The sequence below is a fragment of the Piliocolobus tephrosceles genome, chromosome 13 (genome assembly GCF_002776525.5).
Source record: "Piliocolobus tephrosceles isolate RC106 chromosome 13, ASM277652v3, whole genome shotgun sequence".
Lineage (NCBI taxonomy): Eukaryota > Metazoa > Chordata > Mammalia > Primates > Cercopithecidae > Piliocolobus > Piliocolobus tephrosceles.
In genome coordinates, this window is record NC_045446.1 from 95,371,552 (window position 1) to 95,392,541 (window position 20,990).

At 35.3% G+C, this 20,990-nt stretch overlaps 1 protein-coding gene across 6 annotated transcripts in view; it reads left to right on the top strand.

Moving 5' to 3' along the window:
- The first annotated feature begins 3,172 nt into the window (after positions 1–3,172).
- The window catches only part of GRIA4 (glutamate ionotropic receptor AMPA type subunit 4), a 367,574-nt gene continuing 349,756 nt past the window's right edge, over positions 3,173–20,990 (top strand). For 3 of the 6 annotated variants that reach the window (XM_023208149.2, XM_023208148.3, XM_023208152.2), the window contains exons 1-3: positions 3,173–3,528; positions 3,998–4,175; positions 5,366–5,524. In XM_023208149.2, the coding sequence (XP_023063917.1) occupies positions 4,088–4,175; positions 5,366–5,524 (247 nt within the window). In that variant the 5' untranslated portion in view covers positions 3,173–3,528; positions 3,998–4,087. Of the gene's footprint in view, positions 3,529–3,803; positions 4,176–5,365; positions 5,525–20,990 lie in introns of those variants that run through there. The other 3 variants (XR_002730888.3, XM_023208153.3, XM_023208151.2) reach the window with 2 other exon arrangements.

A 20,990-nucleotide genomic window follows, 5' to 3' on the forward strand; every position in this document is an offset into this window, starting at 1 on the left:
ACTCTAAATAAAGTCTGGTGTTTAATTAATAGTGACATACCTGTGTCAGTTTCTTATTTTTGACAAATGTACCAGAGTAACGTAAGATGATAACATTATTGAAAACTGAAATTGGGTGAAGGGTCCAGGGGAACTCTCCCTAATTAGAAACACTCATGTAAATAAAAGTTATTCCAAATGAAAGGTTTATTTTAAAAAAATATGGTTTGGTTTCCTAGCATCAGATTTCTGATCTAAAGTGCAAATCTGGTCATTTTGCCCCCTTGCTTATAACCATTGATTGTTTCTCTGTCTCTATGAGACGAAGACAATACTTCTGAGTGAGATGGTACAGAGCCATCTCTTGCTTTGCTTTCCAGCCGCCCTTCCACTACTTCCCTTCATATAACCTGAAGTCTAGTTTTACCAAGCTTTTAGCAATGTTCAGAAAGACATAATTTTTCTCCACCTGATAATCCCTACAAACACAGAGCAATTCAGTTCATTTTTTTTTAATCTCTGTGAATTTTCCCTGAATTCCCTCAAAGTCAGAGTTAGACACTCTATTTTGCTCACATGGCACTCTGCACCTCCCTCTATAGGAGCCTTTATTGCATTTTGGGGGGCAACTCATTATTGACAAGAGTTGCCAGTTATGTGCCAGAAGTGTGTTGAAAGTTTACATCTATCCTGTCAGAAAAGAAATGTTAAGTAACGTATCCAAGACAATACAGCTAAGAAATTGAGGGCCTGCAATCTGAAACCAGTAACTAATTATTATTCTGAAAGCCTGAGGTCTTTCCGGTAGAACACATTACCATTCTGAATGCTATGGATTCTTGCAGTTTCCTTTTCAGCTCCCACACCCCTCATCACACCTTAAATTCATTAACTCCGTAGGTTTTAATAAAGATAGCCCAGTCTCTGAAATCAGACAACTTGAGTCCCATCCTTAGTTATGGTCTCATCACTTACCAAGAATATAATCTTGAGAAAGAATCTAAATCTTTAGTTGGGTTTCCTAACAAATGCAAGGATACCTAAAGTTTTTTACAGATCAGGTGATATAGGTATGGCTTTAGCACAATACCTTGCACATTAGTGAGCATTCATAAACATTAGGCATCTTCTAAGAATATCAGGGATTTTGTTTTGTTCAACTTTATATCTCAGACACTTGGAGAATAAATACACATCATAGGTGCTTAATATGCAACTATTTGACATATATGTACATCTGTGTATATGTACATAGGTATATAATACATGTATATATGATATATTTCTATGTATCATACGGATAAAATATATTTGATACATATATTAATAAATATACATGTATACAATTCAGATAAAGAGAGTTTAGGTTTAGAAAGTGAAATAGAGGTTTTAACTACTTGGGAAAATAGAAATTAAAAACAACTGGGTTACTATTTTGGAAAAATATAGTTGTGTCATCTGTGGTTATATTAGTCCAGGTGTTATCATGACTGTTAAGTTCGGGGTGGGGGGGGGGCAGGGGAAGAACTTGTCCTGCATCTGTATCAATGATGCTATTACATCATATGAAAACTCAAATCTTTCAATTTTGAGAATTAAAGTTAATAATTGCCTCTGGATCAGGAAGAGCTTCACTAGTTACCCAAGCAAGTGATGAGTTTGGTGGATTTTGAAATTTTAATTTAACTTGAATTTTATGTGTCATACTCTATTATCCTTTTACAAGAGAAAACAGAATGCTATTATTTACAGCCTTGTTTTTTAACGCAGACAAATTAAAAAAGGAAAAATGCTTCAAATCTCACTTGACTTGCAAGACTAAAACTTCACAAACTAAAATGACAAACGTATGATTTGTAAAATACAGTTACGAGTAGGTTTTTTTTTCATAATAATCTGTGGTGAAATGTAATGGGAAATCAGACACATTTTTTTTTTAAGATGTGATTTTAAAAATAAAATGCAAAACTTAGGAAATAGAAAAGCACTCAAGTTTTAGCAGGGATTTTAAAATATCATTTATAAACTACAAATTCAGGTAATCAGTGATATCAAATAAAAAATCTTGAAGGAGTTGAGGTAATGCATACTTCAAAAAGTCGTTACCAGGCTTTCTGCAAGTCCCTTGCAAGAATTCAACTTTAAGCATTGTATTCTCAAACACTATATCAGGCAAACCTTGGCAATTGCTATATTCTTTTTAAAAATTTAATGGCAGACGTCACCCTAGGTTCCCTAACTTTTAAGGAGAACCTATCCTTCTAATGATTCTCTCACACAGTTTATTGGAACAGGAGATTATATTTAGTAACTAGATCAGGAAATCTCAAACCATGCAGAGGAAATCAGAAACTGTTCACTTACGGCTACCACAGTGACTGCTTCTGAGTGTGGCACAAGCTCAGTCCAAAGCAGCCAGATGAAAGGAGAATCTTAAAGGTGACTCTGGAGAGGAAGTGAGACTGTAACCCCAAAACTTTCTAGGATAATTCATTTTCACTTCTACCCAGTCAAAACAACTATTGACATCATCAATGAAGTGCTTAAGTCTACCTGGAGGTGGCGTGGGGCGGAGTGAGCATTCCAGAGTCCCAGACAAGAGGAGGTGTGCACGAAAAACACTGTCTTCCTGTCAGACACCTGTGTCCACCGCCCCAAGCATTGCCCTTCTGGTCCTTTATCAGCCTTTGGCTGTGTCCCTCCTGCTGCTGCCATGGACCACAGCACAGAAAGATAGGGTCCTCCGGAATGGGTGACCGGGTAGAAAGCAATCAGATCTTTAATCACTTTTCCTACTTTATACTTCACAGTTCTTATTCCTATTTCTGCTTCATGCCTTTCAAACAATGTTAGAGGCCTCTTTCAATTTTCATTTCTCAGTCTTTCCCCCATCCCGTTCAGTACTCTAAACTTTGTCAGTTATTTAAAATAACCTTTTACCCCCTCCTCCCCTTCCCAGGATGTTTCAACTTCTCTGGCTCTCTTCCCCATCTTTACCTCCTCCAATTCTTTTCTCCTGGTCCTGGCCTCTAAAATCCGCCCGGGGCTGCCCTTTGCTTGTCTTTTCTCCTCCCATCCCTCGCTGAACCCTTTCACCTCATCCATTCCCTTGTCAGGCTCTCCAGATTCCCGGGCTGTTTGCTGGTGAGAAATCTTTGCTGCAGCGAGGACCGGAGTCCCCCGCGCGCAGCCCAGTGGCAGAAGAGGGCTAGGCTGAGAGGGAAGCCAGGACTGTAGGAGAGGGAGGCAGCCTGTCCTCCTCGCGAACCTGCAAGGATGCGGCAGGGGCCCGGGGGCATGGGGAGGTACTAATCCCCCGGAGCCCCCGATTGGGGCTTGCAGACCTGGCCCGTGGGCCAATTTTCTGCCTAGCGCAGCCGGGAAGCAGAGGTGCCAGGAAGATCAAGAGAGGGACGCTGGGGGTGCCCATCCCCAGAGTCGGTCCCTCTGCGAACAGAGGAAGAAAAGAGGAGGGAGTCAGCGAGTGGTGAGAAGGGAAAACCTGTCTCCTGACTGGCTCCGGAGCGTCGGGGAGACTGGGGCGCTCCGGTGAGCACCCAGGGGGTGAAGCCAGCCGAGCGGTGGGCGAGGGGCGTGCGGAGGGAGTGCGCGCTCGGGGAGGGGACGCCCAGAGGGCAGCCTTGCTCCGGGCTGGTGCAGGCTTGGGGGGATGTCGGCTGGTGCGAGCCGGGGACCGCGTGCGGCGGCCGCGGCGCCAGTGTTTGTGTGTATGTGAGAAAGCAAGGGGCGAGCGCGAGTGCGAGTGAGGCAAAGATAGAGCGCATGTCTCATCCCTGCGAGCAGCCACTAGACGCTCCACCACCATCTTTTGCATGTGCAACATTTGCAGCCGGACAGAAAACCTCTCCCAAGGCTATGGAGACTGCGGGAAAAATCTGGCGGCTCGCGATGGATTGCTAAGGGGACATAGTCATAATCATAAACCACCGAAACCTCTTTCCTTTTTTTCTTTCTTCTTCTTCTTTTTTTTTTTTTTTTTGGTTGATTTTAATTTTAGCGCCATCGTCTTCAATGCTTCTCTGAACAGCCTTTAGGAAGAGTGCGAGAGAAAGAGAGAGAGCGCGCGCCAGGGAGAGGAGAAAAGAAGATGAGGATTATTTGCAGACAGATTGTCTTGTTATTTTCTGGATTTTGGGGACTCGCCATGGGAGCCTTTCCGAGCAGCGTGCAAATAGGTAAGGTGTGTTCCGATAGGGTGTGCATGTGGCTGGTTGTAGCAGATATCCGAAAGTGAGTTAAATGAGTTGCTGATAAGCAATTCAGGGAAACCTTCAGCAGTTCCCTTCCCCTCTGTTTCCCTCTTCTTCCTTCCTCTCCTTTACAAAAAGACTTCCTTTTTAGTGCGAGTTCCTTTGGAATACACCCAGGGCAGCCCACCCATTCGTTCTCAAGCCATAGCCCTATTTCCACCTTTGGCTATAGTCGCTTAAGTAGGATTGAAATAAGTTGGGGGAAAGCCTTCGGGGAATTTGGTTGTATTTTGTATGATATTTATTTTCATCTCTTTCTCTAAAGCGTAAAGTCATGTCGAGTTTGTTTAAAAAAGAAAAAAAAAATCCACTTCTTCCCATTCTGGACGCCGCAGCTTTCTTGCTATTACAGAAAGACACTGTTTGGGGAAAAAGACATTTCCACCCGCACTCCCTGCCTTTTCTTGCTACCGGGTAGCAGATTCCAAAGTTAGCTCCCTTTCCAGGAAGCTTCTCCCCTTTTATTATGTTTTCTTCTTGAAGCTTTTGCCCTTATTTCTCTACCTCGACCCTATTTCCAGGGACACCCTCCATCCTTGGCTTTTCTTGCTATTCTCCTCTACTGTCTTTTAATGGGACGCAGCTATTGAATTTCTTCCAGCTAAGCCCAGCCTCAACACTGCATCATTTCTCGAGGATTGTGCACAAAACGGAGTTAATTAGGCTGAGTCCACGAGCTGCAGGAAAATAAAGTTCACTTCTTCTTTCTGATTTCCCTCTTCCCTGTGTGGCACTATATCCATTCATTTCCGTATTTTAATGTAAATCTCTTTTCTGCTCATCTGCATGCATCTTAGAGAGAGATGCCTTGAGGTGGCTGATGTAGCAGTGTGCTGGGAATCAGGGGGAGGGCAAGGGAGAGAAAGGAACATACACTAAATGGTCTCAGAGGTCATTGTGATCATGACACCTTGGGACAAGAAAAGGCTGAGCTGCTCTAAAGACTAACTACTAAGCATGCACCTTAGGGACAAAAGGCAGTCTCCCTAGATGTGGCAAGTATAGCTCTTTAATTGTATGTGCTTGTGAATGGCAGTAGATTTGATTGTGCTTGGGGTGGGTATAATGTTTACAAGAGGAAACATTGAATGTGCTTTTCCTGCTGTTTTTAATAGGTGGTCTCTTCATCCGAAACACAGATCAGGAATACACTGCTTTTCGATTAGCAATTTTTCTTCATAACACCAGCCCCAATGCGTCGGAAGCTCCTTTTAATTTGGTACCTCATGTGGACAACATTGAGACAGCCAACAGTTTTGCTGTAACAAATGCCTGTAAGTAAACCATAAGTTATGAAAAATGAGAAGAGAATTAAAACCAAGCAATAGAGTCCTCTTCCTCTTTGTTATTATTTAATTTTTTTTAGAAAGAATTTCAAGATTCCCACAGTTGCCTGGTTTCAGGACAAATCGGAGTTAAAAACAAGACTTCATCTCAGGGATATTTAGCTGGTTTCTTTTCTTTTCTTCAATTTATTTATTTTCTTTAATTTAATTTCTTTAATTTATTTTTCTTTTCTTTCTTCTCTTCCCTCTCTTTGCTTCTTCCTGACTTTCTCTTTTATTCATTACCTGTCTGGATCATCCAAGTTAAATTCTCCTTTAACATTTTAGTGTTATTCCTATCATCTGAATGTCAATTTAGTGAAAATTGTGCTCAAGCTAGTTTTTTATTCTGCTGCTTTGGTTTTTCTTATTTGCTTTTCACTTGAGTAATTGCTTTTCACTTGAGTGTCTTGCATTTAAAGAAGACACATGCTCTTTTACACTGATGAAGGCCATGGAAAGCTTGCTAATAGTGAGAAAAAGAGGGGAGTGGTGATGTGGAGGATATATATTTGAGTCGGTTGGTTGACGCTGCAGATGATCTGGTGATGTCACTTGAGGCTGCCCTGCCCTTATATTCTGGGTTGTAAATGTCTCTTACTATCACGTAATGCATATATCCTGTGGATATAACTCCATGAATCCTTACTTCGATGCCAAATCACATTAGGCTCCCATCCACCTGAATTCACCAACCAACCCAGCTTTATCTATTATCCCACACAATGAAACTAAACGGGTGAGCTCACCTAATGCCATAAGAAAGCAGTTGTACAATTCCTTCTACTCTCACCAGGATAATGTATAATTTAATGTAAAAAAATATATATATAATCAACTCTGCATATTATTTAAAACACATTGAAACATGATCAGTCAATAGCAGTTGTATTGCCTTTTCCTTCTGGAAGGAAGTGCATGTTTCAAATACCTCCTCACATTTCTATGCTAATTTACCAATGTTCTAAATTAATAAATTCAGGTAATGACTATAGATTTTTTAAGAAGTAGGAATAGTTTCTACATAAAATTTTGCATGTTTTCACAGTTAATAAAATGTTCAAGCTGAATTGTAAAGCCTTTTTATCGTATCAAGTTGGGTACATTTTTATTTAAAATTCTTTCAGTACAAGAAAGTGTACTGAACAAAGAAACTAGTGAAATTGAAAACAATGTTTTTAAATTTGTCTGGAGGACATCTGTTTCATCAACTTAAATTATTTAATTTGTGTGTGTCGGCTGTTAATTCATCTAGCAGATAATATGATTAATTTTTCTTAATTTTTGGTGTCTAACTGTTAATTCTTTTTAGAACTTAGTTTCATGAGGAACTTGAAGCATGTGTCACTTTTGCAAAGTGTAGAATTACACTGTTTTTCAGGAAGGCTATAGATTCTATGAGTTGCTACTTAATTTTTAAAAATCTCTTGACATATTTGGTGATAAAATCAATATTGCATTAAAGCACAAGGGAGTCATTTTTAATCTGAAGTACACATAAATTAGAACAAGGTTTGTGGGTAGTCCTTTTGGTAAAATTCCTCAGTTATTAGTTTTATGTTCTGAGTTTTAAAAGGGATGTCAGCATTCTAAGTAGTTCTAAGGAAAGCATTCTTGTTAATACGTAAATATTATTTGTTTATTTAAGTATTTATTTCATGTCTCTCCTAAGATTCTGTCAGTACAAATCGTACTACCTTTAAAAATAATCTATGATCCAAATACATGTGAAAGTACTATATCAATAGTAATTATTTTAAAATATTAATTATTATTATTGAATTTTGAAAGATTTCCTTACAAGTGGCAGATATATCTGTTTTATTTTGATTCATTTTTACAAATTAATATCTTAAATATTCTAAAGTTTGTATTGTGACTTCCAGTGTAAACTATATGAGGGTAATCCTCTTTTCCTCCTTTTTGTTTGTTAACCTCATTTGGGATAATTGTAACTAGTATTATTTTATTTATGTAATGAAAATATATGGGAAATCAAGTGTTACTGGTAAAGGACTTGTAAACATGATAAATATTAGCAAGTTGCATACAGAATTAAAAAGTAGAAAAAACATGAAATGTAGAGTATGCTGTTCTTTAACATATAAGGATTGAGAAAATTGACACGAGTAAACTTTAAGTCTGTTTATTTAGAATCCAAGTATAATGCAGTATTAGTGATCTAATATTTGTTATAATCACATACAATTGATTTTGCGTACGTTTAAAATTTTTTTGAGAAAACAAATTGTAAATAAGGAGAAAACATTTTCTAGCAGAGAAAAGGAAAGTTAATTTGACAAATGAGTATGCTGAACATCCTTAAGGCAAATCTAAGCAGAATTTGGGAAAAAAAATCAATAGTCAGAGTGTGGGTCAGGTGATTGGTGTTTGTTGAATGGACTGACCAAGACCATACAGACTCGTGATGTTCCAATCTAATTAAAGGTAAAATGTAAGCAGTAAACATAAGGCAACCTCATTTATCAAGGTCTATGCCTTTGAGTACAAAAGGGTAAAAATAGGTCTTCAAATTTAATATTCTAGAGAATTTACATGAAACTTATTCCTCACCATGAGATGGACTGGATTTTTAAATTTGTAATGTTAGATTAAATATAAAGACATAATATGTGGCTGGTTAAGTTTATTTTAGTCATGATATTTCTACAGTGGTTCCTTGTAAAACTGCAGGATCTGGTCTTTCTGTGAATAAGGGCCATTAAACAGTATATGTTTAATTATTTTGTGGAATGTATACTCAAAAAAAAGACAAAGAATAAAGCGTGTTGGTTATCTAGAGGACAGCTTATCTAATGCTGGTTCATCTGCCTCAAAACTAAGTTAGTGCTCTAAGAATACTATGGTAAGATAAACTATTCTGTGTATAGAGTTTACATACTCATAAGTCTAAACCTGATTAATTTAAACTTATAATTTTGGGTATAAATTCCACATTCCTGAGGGAAAAATTTTGGCTTACAGTTTATTCCAATTATTCTATTGTTGGAAAGTCACACTTAGATGAATATTAAACTAAAATTATGTGAAATACAGATAACACAAAATTATGACCTATTACAATAACAAAAAAAGTGAGTGTAATAGCCCTTGTAGTCAAATTTCAAGATGTAATTACAAGTATACATTTTTGTTGCAATGTATCCGAAATACGAAGTACGACACAATGGACATTTAAAACATAAATTTAATATAGGCAACCTTCTTTAATTAAAATGTCATACTGTTGCATCACAGGTAAATAACAAAATAGTTACCTTTGCAAACAAAAATGCTAGTTTAATTGGATATGTCCAACACAAAACAATTTGAGATAACTCAAAAGGTGGCTGTTTTCTCATATTTTTCAATAGTTAATGGATAGAAATATTTTGGTTTGGGGGATGATATATGTTCAGTTTGACCGGAAGTAATAACGGAAATACTAAATTAGTCCATCTCCAAATTTTGCAAAAGATAAATATATTTTAGTCATTTTGATTATTAGTTTAATTCAGCTACATTAGAAATCCCGTAAAAGAATCAGCCCTTTAAAAAGGCAGTCCCTGTCCAATATAATCCAGAAATATTCAGATTCTGAAATGAGTCATTTAAATCTCCAATGGCAATAGGAAGTACCAATAGAACGGATCAAGTACACATGCATTATCACCTTGATGAAATAATAATAGAATTTTATAGGCTATTTTCAACTTTTTAAATTTTGATAGAAAGGACTAATTGATTAACATTTTTCTTGTTTCAAAGAGTGATTTTTTTTACCTTGTCCTCTTTTTCTAGCTAGAATCATTTTATTCAATTGTTTAATAGATAATGGATTGAAAAGGTAAAAATCACAAATAGAATCAATATTATGCCCTAGTAATGATGAAAAAGCTGTTCTTTTTTAAGTTAAATATGAATTCTGTGTGGACGATTTATTTGTGGACTCTTAAGTATCCAAAATGAGCAGTACTTTACAAAGTACTTGTAAAAGTAAAGTATATGTAAAATAAAGTTGTTTAGTTAATTTAAATACATTGAAAATGTGACACTAAACTTAGTAGGCTCTGCAGGATTTTCCACTTATAAAGTAGGTACTTAATAAAAACTCACTGAATTTAAGTGTACTAAATAACATAATATTTTTTGTTTAATTCAACTATGTTTAAATATTTATGCACATCTTCTCTTCCAGGATCATGAAGTCCTAAAAGGGCATTCTAAGAGTTTACATTGGACTAATATAATAATCTTAAACATGCTAAAGATAAAATTCAGATGACTTGAACTGCAAAGTTGTTAGTAAAGAAATACCAGAATTAAATAGTATTTGACCTTTGCCTATATTTAGGAAAATGAGTGATGTGACTCAACTGTGATTCTCATTAGCTTTTCTTGTTTGGAATTAGTAGCAAGCTTCTAAGTTGATTTTAAATAATTCTTTAGTTTTATATTTTTTCTCTCTTACCTTAATTTTTCATCCTGAGATTGACAAAGATATGAGTCATATTCTTATAGTTTTTGTCTTTCTTAAGTGATAGGATGATGCATAATTTGTATATATTTGATGTATTTTAGAGCTGTCATAGGATAAAGCTTTCATAAAGCTGTCAAAAAATTCCTAATTTTTTTTCAATCTGGAAAGTGTTATTTCTCAAGGAGGAAATATTTTACTTCCTGATGTTGGGAAATATATATATATATATATATATATATATATGGATAAAATCTATGTATAAGATTTTATATGGATAAAATCTTATTAGAGTAATGTTATTATTGTTCTGGATTTTAAAATGAAGGATAAATAACAACACACCTTACACTTTATGACAACCCATAGATTTTTTAAAACTATAGATGTGTGTGTATATATATTTATATATTTATATGTATATATATGATTTTATTTGACCTCAAGCTAATCTTACAGTGAGACAGTCTAAAAAGAAAGTAATTATGTTCTAGTTAAGACAGTTTTGGTACAAAGGAGTTACTTTACTTTCCAAAGACTCTCTGGTAGTAGACTACAAAGCCAGAGCTTGAACCAATTCTTATACCTACTATCCTAGTACTTTTGCCAGAAGGCCATAAGGGTGTAGAAAAGATAACATCTATATTGAGCCTGCCTGAATTAAGGAAAAAAAAGGGAATTGCCATTTATCTTTAATTTAATTGCAACATTTTGAAGAAAACAGGGCAAAACAGTTCTGGGCAACTTATTCATGAATCACATGACAGTGAATGACAGAGCAAAGGCTGAAGTCATATTATGTAATGAAACCATCCATTCATTCATTAGATGAGATAATGAATTATCCATTTACTCATTAAACATATTTATCAAGAGCAACTCTATTCAAGACATTATGCTAGCAGCTGGCAACACAAAAACTTATAAGAGTAGTTGCTGACCTTAAGGAGCTGATAGTCCAGTGGGAAAGACAGAGAAGTCAGTGATTACAGTAAAGATTACAGTACAATGTGGTAAAGTGCTATGACAGAGAAATATTGCTAGGAGAGGGATGGACAGGGAAACGGGAAGGATAATTACATCAAACTTGGCATGGCATCCTAAGGATGATATTGCATGATCTGGTGTTAAGATCTAGTTGAGTCATTTGAAAAAGAACAAGGAAGGAGAGCATGCCTCATCAAAGGAGCAGTGAATGAGGAGACACCAAGTTGTGGGAGAGCCAAGTGTCTTTGAGCCATTGAACATGGATTAGTCTGGCAGTAGTATTGAATGTGAGGAGGGGAGGTGTGCTAAGGGGTGGGACTGTGGATCTCAGAGGTTATGTAGCTGTGGTCAGGATACTCTTCTGAATACAAAGAGGGGCCCATAAATGATTGGAACACAATTAATGACATTTATAAAGAACAGGCTAGGTTGCAAGAGGGAGAATGAATTGGAAGAGGACAAAATGGGACAAAAAAGACCGGTTGACTGAGTCTTAAAGTAATACGATTTAGAATAATAGCTGCTGAGATAAAAGTGGAAGCATGGAGGAAAGAGAAAAGCACATAGATCCAATGCAGAATTTTTGATGGAACTTCATGATTGGTTGGATGTCTGTGTGGGAGGGTGCAGGGGAAGTGTGATAAAAATAAAAGATGTTTTTCCAGTCTTCTGGCTTGGGCAAATGTTTAGATAGTGAGTAAAGAAGCAACGCACAGAAGGAGCAGATCTGAGTGGGGAGGGTGACTTTACAATGGACTTACTGATTTTGAGGTGTTAAAAATACATCCAAAGGGGGATGTGCAGTAGAGGTTTGGACATGTGTGTCTGGAGCTTTTGGGTTCAGTCTGAGCTGAAGACAGATGATCAGTGAGCCTTGGAGACTTGGAAGTGAATGAGATCACCCAAAGAGAGCAGAAGCAGCGCCAAGAGTGCTGAGAATCAAACCCTAGGAAGAACCAATGTTTGAGGGGAAGAGGGAGGAAACAGGTAAAACAAAGAAGGCTGAGGACAAGGGGTCACAGAATTCAGAGGAAAATGAGGCAAGAGTAATTTAATGGAAGCCAAAAGATAGGGAAACTATCAAGTAAACAGTGCTCAACCTTGTTGACAACTGCAGAGTTCAAAGAAAGAATTGCAAAGATAATCGTAATATCTTCAACATAGGTCTTTCCTTTTCTTTTCAGAATGTTCTTTTGTATTTGGCCAAGAAAACAAAAAGCAACCCCATAAAGATTCTAATACTACACAGGTTTTTGGATATATTGGCCTAGAATGTTCTTTCACTTAGAGATATGGAGAGATAATCTCCTCTGGAGTTTTGAGCCAGATGAGTTTGAATTGGCAGCCTAATCGTGGGCAAGTTACTTAACACTTCTGAGTCTCGATTTCCTAGTCTGTTAACACAGATAAATCACATATATCACATATAAATTTTATGAATATTAGAAAATAATTTGGAAAATATTCCACATATAGTTAGAAATCAGTTATATCTCTATTTCATTTTCTATGTCATATGGAAATTGTATGTCTGAGCCAATTTTAACATTTCAAGTTATTTATATTTTATATTTATGCTTTTTAAAGTCATTTTAAATAGATTTTTTGATATTTCATAGAAAATGTTTTGACTTCTCACTGAATTATTAATTTTAAATCATGTACACAAGCCTAAAGCCATATTTGTCAAAATTATTTTTAGGCCTTAAGAGACAGTAAATTTATCTAAGATCTTTGGGCCATTCAGGGAGAGGATTGTTTCATTGATAGATTAAAGGAGGTCAATGAATTCTCCTAATTTTATGCAAAATTGTGTGTACTTGTGCACAGTGTGTGTGTGTTTACAGAGACACAATCAAACTTTTGAACAGCTTCTCAATGAGTTCCAGTCACAAAAAAGGCCCAGTACTTCAGCCCTAAAGGAGCCACACATAAATTAGATGAACAAAAAGCTCTTCATTCCCCATCTTCATCATTTTAGAAGCAGAATAGATTTTAGCCTTGAAACCAACCAGGAATTTTTTTTAATGAAATCCATCTCTACTACCTTCCTCCTTAACATAGAAAATAATCAGTGTGTCTTAGCTGGAAAACCCCTTGGCTTGGTCCTCTGCCTCTCACATTGTCATCTTATAATTTTTATTCATTCTCTTACTACCCAAAGTGTTACATATTCTACATCAGCTCTTTCTATTTTTATCACCATTTACTTTTCCCTACCATCACCACTCCTGGAACACTGTGTTCTTGAAGGTCATCAGTGACTTACAAATTAGTAAATCCAATTGTTATTTCTTATGCCTCGTTGTCTCAGAATAGTTTGCAGGATTTGACATTGCTGACAACTCCTTGTTCTTTGAAACTCATTCCTCCTCTTTTAATAATAATAACTACTATAATGAGTACTGTGTACCAGATTTTGTGATCTCAGTTTTCACAAAACTCGAAAGTAGGCATTTTATTACAATCATTTTATAGATGAAGAACCTGAAGATTTGCATAGCTTAGAAAATTTGTCTAAGATGACAAAGTATCCAGGGCATCTGAATTTAAAGTCAGTTTTCTTAGCCAATACAGGATTTGCCTGCCATTCATACCACAGCATCTTGATCAGTACAGTATTGACAAAATGCCAAACATTCAGTGTGACTGTCGCCGGTTAACTCTTAATTCTGATATCAAGATGCTTTTCTTAAAGTTACCTCTGTCACAACTTTTACTTACCCCAACAAATATGGACATATTGATTTTTCTATGTGGTTTGTAGCACAGCACAAAAATTTCAGAATCCTAAATGTTAACACCCCCATTACTTTATATTGCCAAATTCATGTCATAAACACAACCAACTGTAAAAATGACTAAATGACTCTTTTAACTGTTATGTGAACAGTGTTGGATGCTTCATTAGTTGGCCAGCCTACATATTTTTATAGCAAAATTATTTGATTTCGGGATAACTGCAGATATTCAAAACTATTTTTCAGAATGCTTCACTTAGATAGTTACTGAGCTATCAAGGATTTTGTTTCTATTTTTTTGGGGGGTCGTATTTTTGGATTTCAAATAAATATGGTGATGAGTGTCCTAAAGAACACCACACTACCTCCAAATTGCTCAGTTTTAGAGCATCATCAGGTGCCTCTGACTTAAGAAAACTGTTGATATTGTCAATAAAAAGTTTAATGCTATGTTAGAAATAAAAGATAACAAATATTTGAGATATATTCCTTCTTTCAATAAGCCACTCTGTTTTTCCAGAAATAGCAAAAATTATACTATAAGCTGTAATCACTATTTGCTTATTTTTGTTGCTGGTATGTTTATTCCAAAATGAGCAGACCTTAAATATATTATGCTCTGTGATTTTCCCATTTTTTATATTTTTATCTTAAAACTCACACTTACTTGTAAAAATTTCAAATACTTCAGAAATCTTAAAAAGTTAGAATATTCCTTAATCTCAGCACTTGGAGCTAATCAGACTAAACAGTTTGCTACAGATCTTTCCAGACTTTTTTTTTCTGTATAGACCTGGAGAAACAGACAGTATTCTAAACATAAGCTTCTAGTATATATCTAGAAATAAAAGTATTTAATAGATAATATTTGATAGCTATATCTTATTAATGGCTTATTTCTGTTAATTATAAAAGGTATTCTTTTGATATTTAAGAACTGCTTCATTTTCTTGTACTGCTGCATAACATGCCATGGTATGAATTTTCTATTATTAATGTACTCAGTCCCCTCGGGATCAACATTTAGGTCTTTGATATTACATTCAGGTCTTTGATATTACAAACTAAACAACAGTAAAACTTCCTGTACCTGAGTGACTATTCCTGCAAGATCAATTCCTGGAGGTGAAATTGCTATATCAAATAATCTAGATTTATGCTTTTAATAAATATTCTTTTCAAAATTTATTTAAATTTACAACAACCAGTATGTGAGAATAATTTTTTTCTATTACTTGCCAACAGTAATGATTATCAGTTTTTTGAATCTTTGCTTGTCCTGATGGGTGAGGATGATTTCTCATTGCTGCTTTAATTTTTGGTTAATTAGGAGGCTTAGACAATTTTCTCTTATTTATCAGATCTGTGTCCTTTTTTCTCTGTTCTTTTCCTTTGCAAATGTTTCCTTTTTCAGTTGTGAGAGTGTTTTACATACTATAGAAATTAACCCTTTGTTATATATGTTACAAATTATTTTTCCACTCTCCCTTTGGCTTCCAGATTCATTTATGATGTCTTTTGCCACACGAACATTTAAATTTTTTATTTACCCAAATTTGTGACTCATTTTCTTTATGGCTTCAGGGTGTTATGTTAGCATAAAAAAGGCATTCCTAGCCTTACAACTATAAAAATGTTATTCTACCTTTTTTTCTAACATCTTTATAATTTTTAATTTTATATTTGTAACACTAACTCTTCTGAAATTTATTTTCTTATGTTAGAAACTGATCATTGTGAGGTTTTTTGGTGCTATTTATTTGCATAAGCTGCTCTTTTAAAAGTGCTTTTAACTGCTACATTTGTGCAAAACCGATGCTCTTTTTTGACTGAATTTGAGCTTGTACAGAAATTCTGCTCTTTATCTTCTGAAGCTCTCCTATTTGTTGTTCTTTACTTATTTACTCCTTTCTGATAGTCTTGCTCCTTCTATTATTTCCTTCTTTTTTCTTTCTTCTGATTGTCACTCACCATCTGATCAAATCCCCTTGCCTCTCCCTCCAAAATACATTACATTTTCACTTTCTCCATCTCTATTTCACCCTCCATGTTCAAATCAATGGTTCTACTTTAATTTTTTTACTTATATGAATTTATGAGGTAGAAATGAAATTTTGTTATATGTATAGATTGTGTAGTGATGAAGTCAGGGCATTTAGAGTATACATCACCTGAATAACGTGCATTGTACTCATTAAGTAATTTATCATCATCCACCCTTCTCCAACCCCCACCATTATTCAGAGTCTACAATGTCTATTAGTCCAAACTCAATTGTCCATGAGTACACATCGCTTAGATCCCACTTATAAATGAGTGCATGTAATATTTGACTTCCTGTGTCTGACTTGTTTCACTTAAGATAATGACCTCTAGTTCCATCTATGTTGCTGAAAACAACACAATTTCATTCTTTTTTACGGTCAAGTAATATTCCATTGTTTTACATATATATATATATATATACACACATACACCATATTTTCCTTATCCAGTCCTCCACTGATGAACACTTAGATTGATTCAATGATGCTGCTGTTGTGAATAGCTCTGTGATAAACATGTGAGTGCAGGTATCTTTATAATGATTTATTTTCCTGTGTATAGATACCCAGTAATGGGATTGCTGGATCAAAGGCTAGAACTATTTTTTGTTCTCGAACGAAAAGTTGTTCTAATTTCCATTCCCAATTGGTACTACTTTAATAATTTCATAATTAATCTCCTGCTTCTGCTTTTTACCTTTCTCCATCTACTTAACATATTTGAGCGGGGGGTACCCTTCTGAATTTATAAATCAGAGACTGTTACTTTTGTACCTAGAACCCTCCAATGACTTTTCATTGTTTTAGAATAAAATTCCAACTCTTTACCATGGTCCTGCATGAACTGACTCTTGCCTACTTCTTTGTCTTGTTCACCATTCTGGGGTCCACTCTGGTATGCCCTTGTATCTGCCATTCCCTTTTATTGGACTCCTCCAATACAGTTATTTGCCTAACTAGAGTTTTCTGAACCTTTAAGACTCAGGTTAAATGTCACCATCTCAGAAAACTTTGCTGGCTAACCTCTGTAGCCTAATGTATCCCACACCAAAACACCAATCACTCTATATCAAATTGCCAACATAATGATCATCTTGGCTTTTTTTGGTCACAATCTGTAACTATTATTTCCAAATATTTGTTTACCTATTTATCATCTATATTCCTCATTAGAATAAAAACTTACAGAGCTGTGTCTTACTTTTTAAACACTCTGTCCTCATAACCTCTCACAATGTTTGGTGCAAAATAGGAACCAGTAAATATCTTTGAATAAATGAATGAGAAATCGGTGATGAGTTTTCTCTTCATTCATCTTTGGGGTATCCTTCAAATAGCTAACACTTTTCCTGTGTTATATTAGCGAAAAGTCAAGTGAAGGATATGAAGACAGTGGGATAGTAGATCCAAAATAAATATTACATATTTTGTTTATCTTAAGCATTTTTTCTCATTTGTTCCCGTTAAATTCAATTTAACATATGAGCTGAGTATAAGGAAAATATATCCTAGAAGAAAGAAGTTAGGACTGTTAATGCAAATTGACGTACATTGTGCTGGTCAGATTGCCCTTTGATAAATTTAAATCTGATAGAAGATAAATTCTAGGTGCATATAACATTTAGTGTCTGCTGACAAAATAAATTGAAAATGCTTACACAAACCACTTTCAAAGTAGGAGAAAGCCCTTTTGGGAAGCCCAGGTGAACGAGCAAGCACACTCAGGAGAATCCCATCTGTTCAGACATTGGCTGCTTCCTCAGCACTTCTTGGAACTAGGAAGCTCTTGGAAAGAGTGGGTTAGAGTCAGATGTATGACGTTATTCCTTTCAGTTCTTGATCATCTACATTGCATCTTCTATAGTAAATCTCACGGGCAATTTGTTAGTTTTCATAACCCTTTATTCCCTCCTTATTTGAAATTAGGTTATCCTTGGTTAATTACTTAATCTTTAACTATGTATACAGTCTTTCCTAGGCAAGTTTGAAAGGGAATTCATCTCTTTTTGTTCCAAAAATTTAACATCAATACAAAGTGATCCCTTTTTTCCTCCCAAAAAAACATGCATGTCTCCTCCTTTCTTAATAGGAAGTTTGTTAAGTCAAAATGTTACTTTATCTTCTCTGACAACTAGGAAGCTCATTTCCAAGTTTACTATTTAAAACATTACTCCTCATTTTAAACATTTTTAGTTGTTTTTACGTCTTTGATTTTTCTAAAATCATTTTATATATGTATATGTAAGACATATGTATACAAGCATTACATATAGAATATATATACCTTTAGACTATGCACATTATTTTTGGAAAGTAGCACAGAGATACTGTGATTATAAATTTAAAAATGTCTATGTGATATCCCATTCAACACAGATGTTGGTCAGATTTTGTTTAAATAAACAAATTTCCTTTTTGGTAGTCTCTGTATCTTGTATACACGTTGGAAGATAGAGAGACAGAGAGAGAGGCAGACAGACAGACAGACGTATATAGGCAGATAGATAGATAACCTGTCAACACTGTTTGACTGTGAGTTCCGTGACAACGAAGATGATACCATATTAAAAACTCTATCCTGAGGGCCTATTACAGTGTCTGGAACATTAATGTTCTGTACGCATATGTTTGCAGACTGTTTGTTGGAGGAAGTAGGGGAGAAAGAGAGAGAGACTGTTTCTTGATTGGATATCTATAACAACAAATTCTTAGCCAGAATTGAATAACACAAAACAAATCTGGTTACTCTTCTTATGACTCACACTCATCACATTTTTAAAAAACAGGTATCACACATCCCTTTAGTGCTTTCTCAAGCTAAATAACATTTCTTTACATAACATAGTTTCTAAAACCTTTAACATCCAAATTCTGGCATTCTGGTTGTCCCCTGAACTTACTGAAATTTTGTTGAATTATAATAACTGAAATTAACTCCCACAATACGCTCCTGTTAGGATCAGTATAGAATTAAACTCCACATTCCTGACACTCATGATTATGGCCTAACCTGATCTGTCTGGATGGGAATATTACTTCCAATTATTTAGGCATTATACATATAAAGAGTAGCCCAAGATTATTTGGGTCTTAATTATTCAGTTACATCACTATATTGGTTCCTGTTAAGTCTATGCTCACACTCTGCTCTTTTTCCACACGAATTGCTACAAATTAACCTCTCCATAGAACATTTTTAAAAATTCACAGTGAGAGATCTTTTTTTATGTTCACTCTTAAAATTTAATTTGTTTGGAAACATCTAGACCATCCTCAATCTTAATTCAACTAGCTATAAACTATTTTAAATTCTGTTGGACTCTTTACTATATGATTACCTACATTTCTGATTAAAATGCAGAACAGGCTGTGATATAGGATAGATGTGGGATGATGCCAGGATATGAATGAATACATTTTAGGTACATGTGGGCAGTTACATGTGGATTCTTTTAAAAATAATTAATTTGATCAAATTTTTCCATATTGTTCATAACAGTTGCCATTTCACTACACTGGTAAACCTTGTAAACTAAAACAAACATAAGGGCCGTGAAATCTTGGGGAAATATTTCAGTGCAACTACATTGGATAAAGGAAAGCACACACACACACACACACACACATACACCCGGCACTCAGATTGAAAAGAAAGGACAGAAGATATATAACAAATAATTCACGTTGGAACAAATAAATAAGCCCAGTAAACAAACTGTGAAGTATATTTAACCTTAATAGTCAGAGAAAAACAAATTGAGATAACACTTTTACATAATAAATTAGCTAATTTTGGTGGTAAAGATGAAGAGAATATTAAGTCACTCAAGATAGCTGGGACATTTAAAATTGATACAAAGACTTTGAAAATCAATTTGTAACAATTTATCAAAAGCTATTAAAATTGGGAATCATTTGACCCCATGAATATAGGAAAACCTCTAGACACGAAAATTCATTACAGCATTACCTAGCAATATTTAGTTGGGGAATGGTTAAATTAATTAAGATACAGCCAAGCTGCTTAAGGAAGTCTGTTGATCGTGAGAGTTCTCCATCTGACTTGTGTCAACAGTTCTAGATTCAGGAATTTTTTATGTAGACTCTTTATATGCTTTGTTTTTATTTTTATTATCTTGTTTTATTTTCTTACAGAAGGGCCAGGGTCATGGTAGAAAAATGTTCTAGTCAGATACAAAAAAAAAAAAGATGCCCTCAAAATGTAATACTGATTTATGGAGCTCATAGAGCTAGTCGAGTAATTTTTTAAAGCACCAGTGATATAGAGGAGCATAGATATTCCACACCAGTCCTGTCTGATGTCCAGGTAAAGATAGGTGCATTGTTTGTCTTGTGCAGATATTTGGAAATTCTAGTAAATGAATGATACAGGAAAACACTGCTGTTCATTTTACCCCAATGTTTTCTATTTCCTTTTCTTCACCTCTCATAAGGTGTTGGGGGGAAATTCAGAAATTAGATGACAATCTGCTTGGTCCTTGAAAGACACATGAGATTCTGCTATACTCTAAAGAGAAAGAAAAATATTTCAGGCAGAGAAAACAGCATTACAGGAAAAAGTGTAAGGTGTATGGATGACATTGGAGAACGATAATGTATCTGGAGAAGAGAGTAGGGGTAGGAGGGATGGCAGGTGATGGAGTGGAGGGGTTGGGAGAGTGACTGGACAGCACTGGAGAGGCAGGGAAAGGCCTTGTAAACTGCCCTGGAGAATAGGATAAGGATGTTATGCCATATTCTGCCACAGAAGACAACAAGAATTATTTTAACAAGTCTGTAACATAATTATATTTGTGTTTTAAAAAGACTTCTAACAGCACAGTTCATCATTCATGTATATAGCAAAATGTGGTTCCTTTCCCATACCAAATACACTAAGAAGCCATTTCCTAGACAAGGAATGCTATTTTGTTACTTCAGTTGCTGTTTGTAAAACCCATTATTGTATGTAATTCTGCTTACTGTTTTTCAGCAAGAACTGTTAGTTCTAGCCACAAATACTTAGCTTATCATTGCAATCATGTATCTTCAGAACTGTAAACCAAGTCGGTCATAATAACCAGTTTGGAAAAGAGCTGGCATTTGGTGGGAGGAAAGTAAACAAAAATTAAGCACCTTTTATAATATGCAGAGAGGCAATTAAG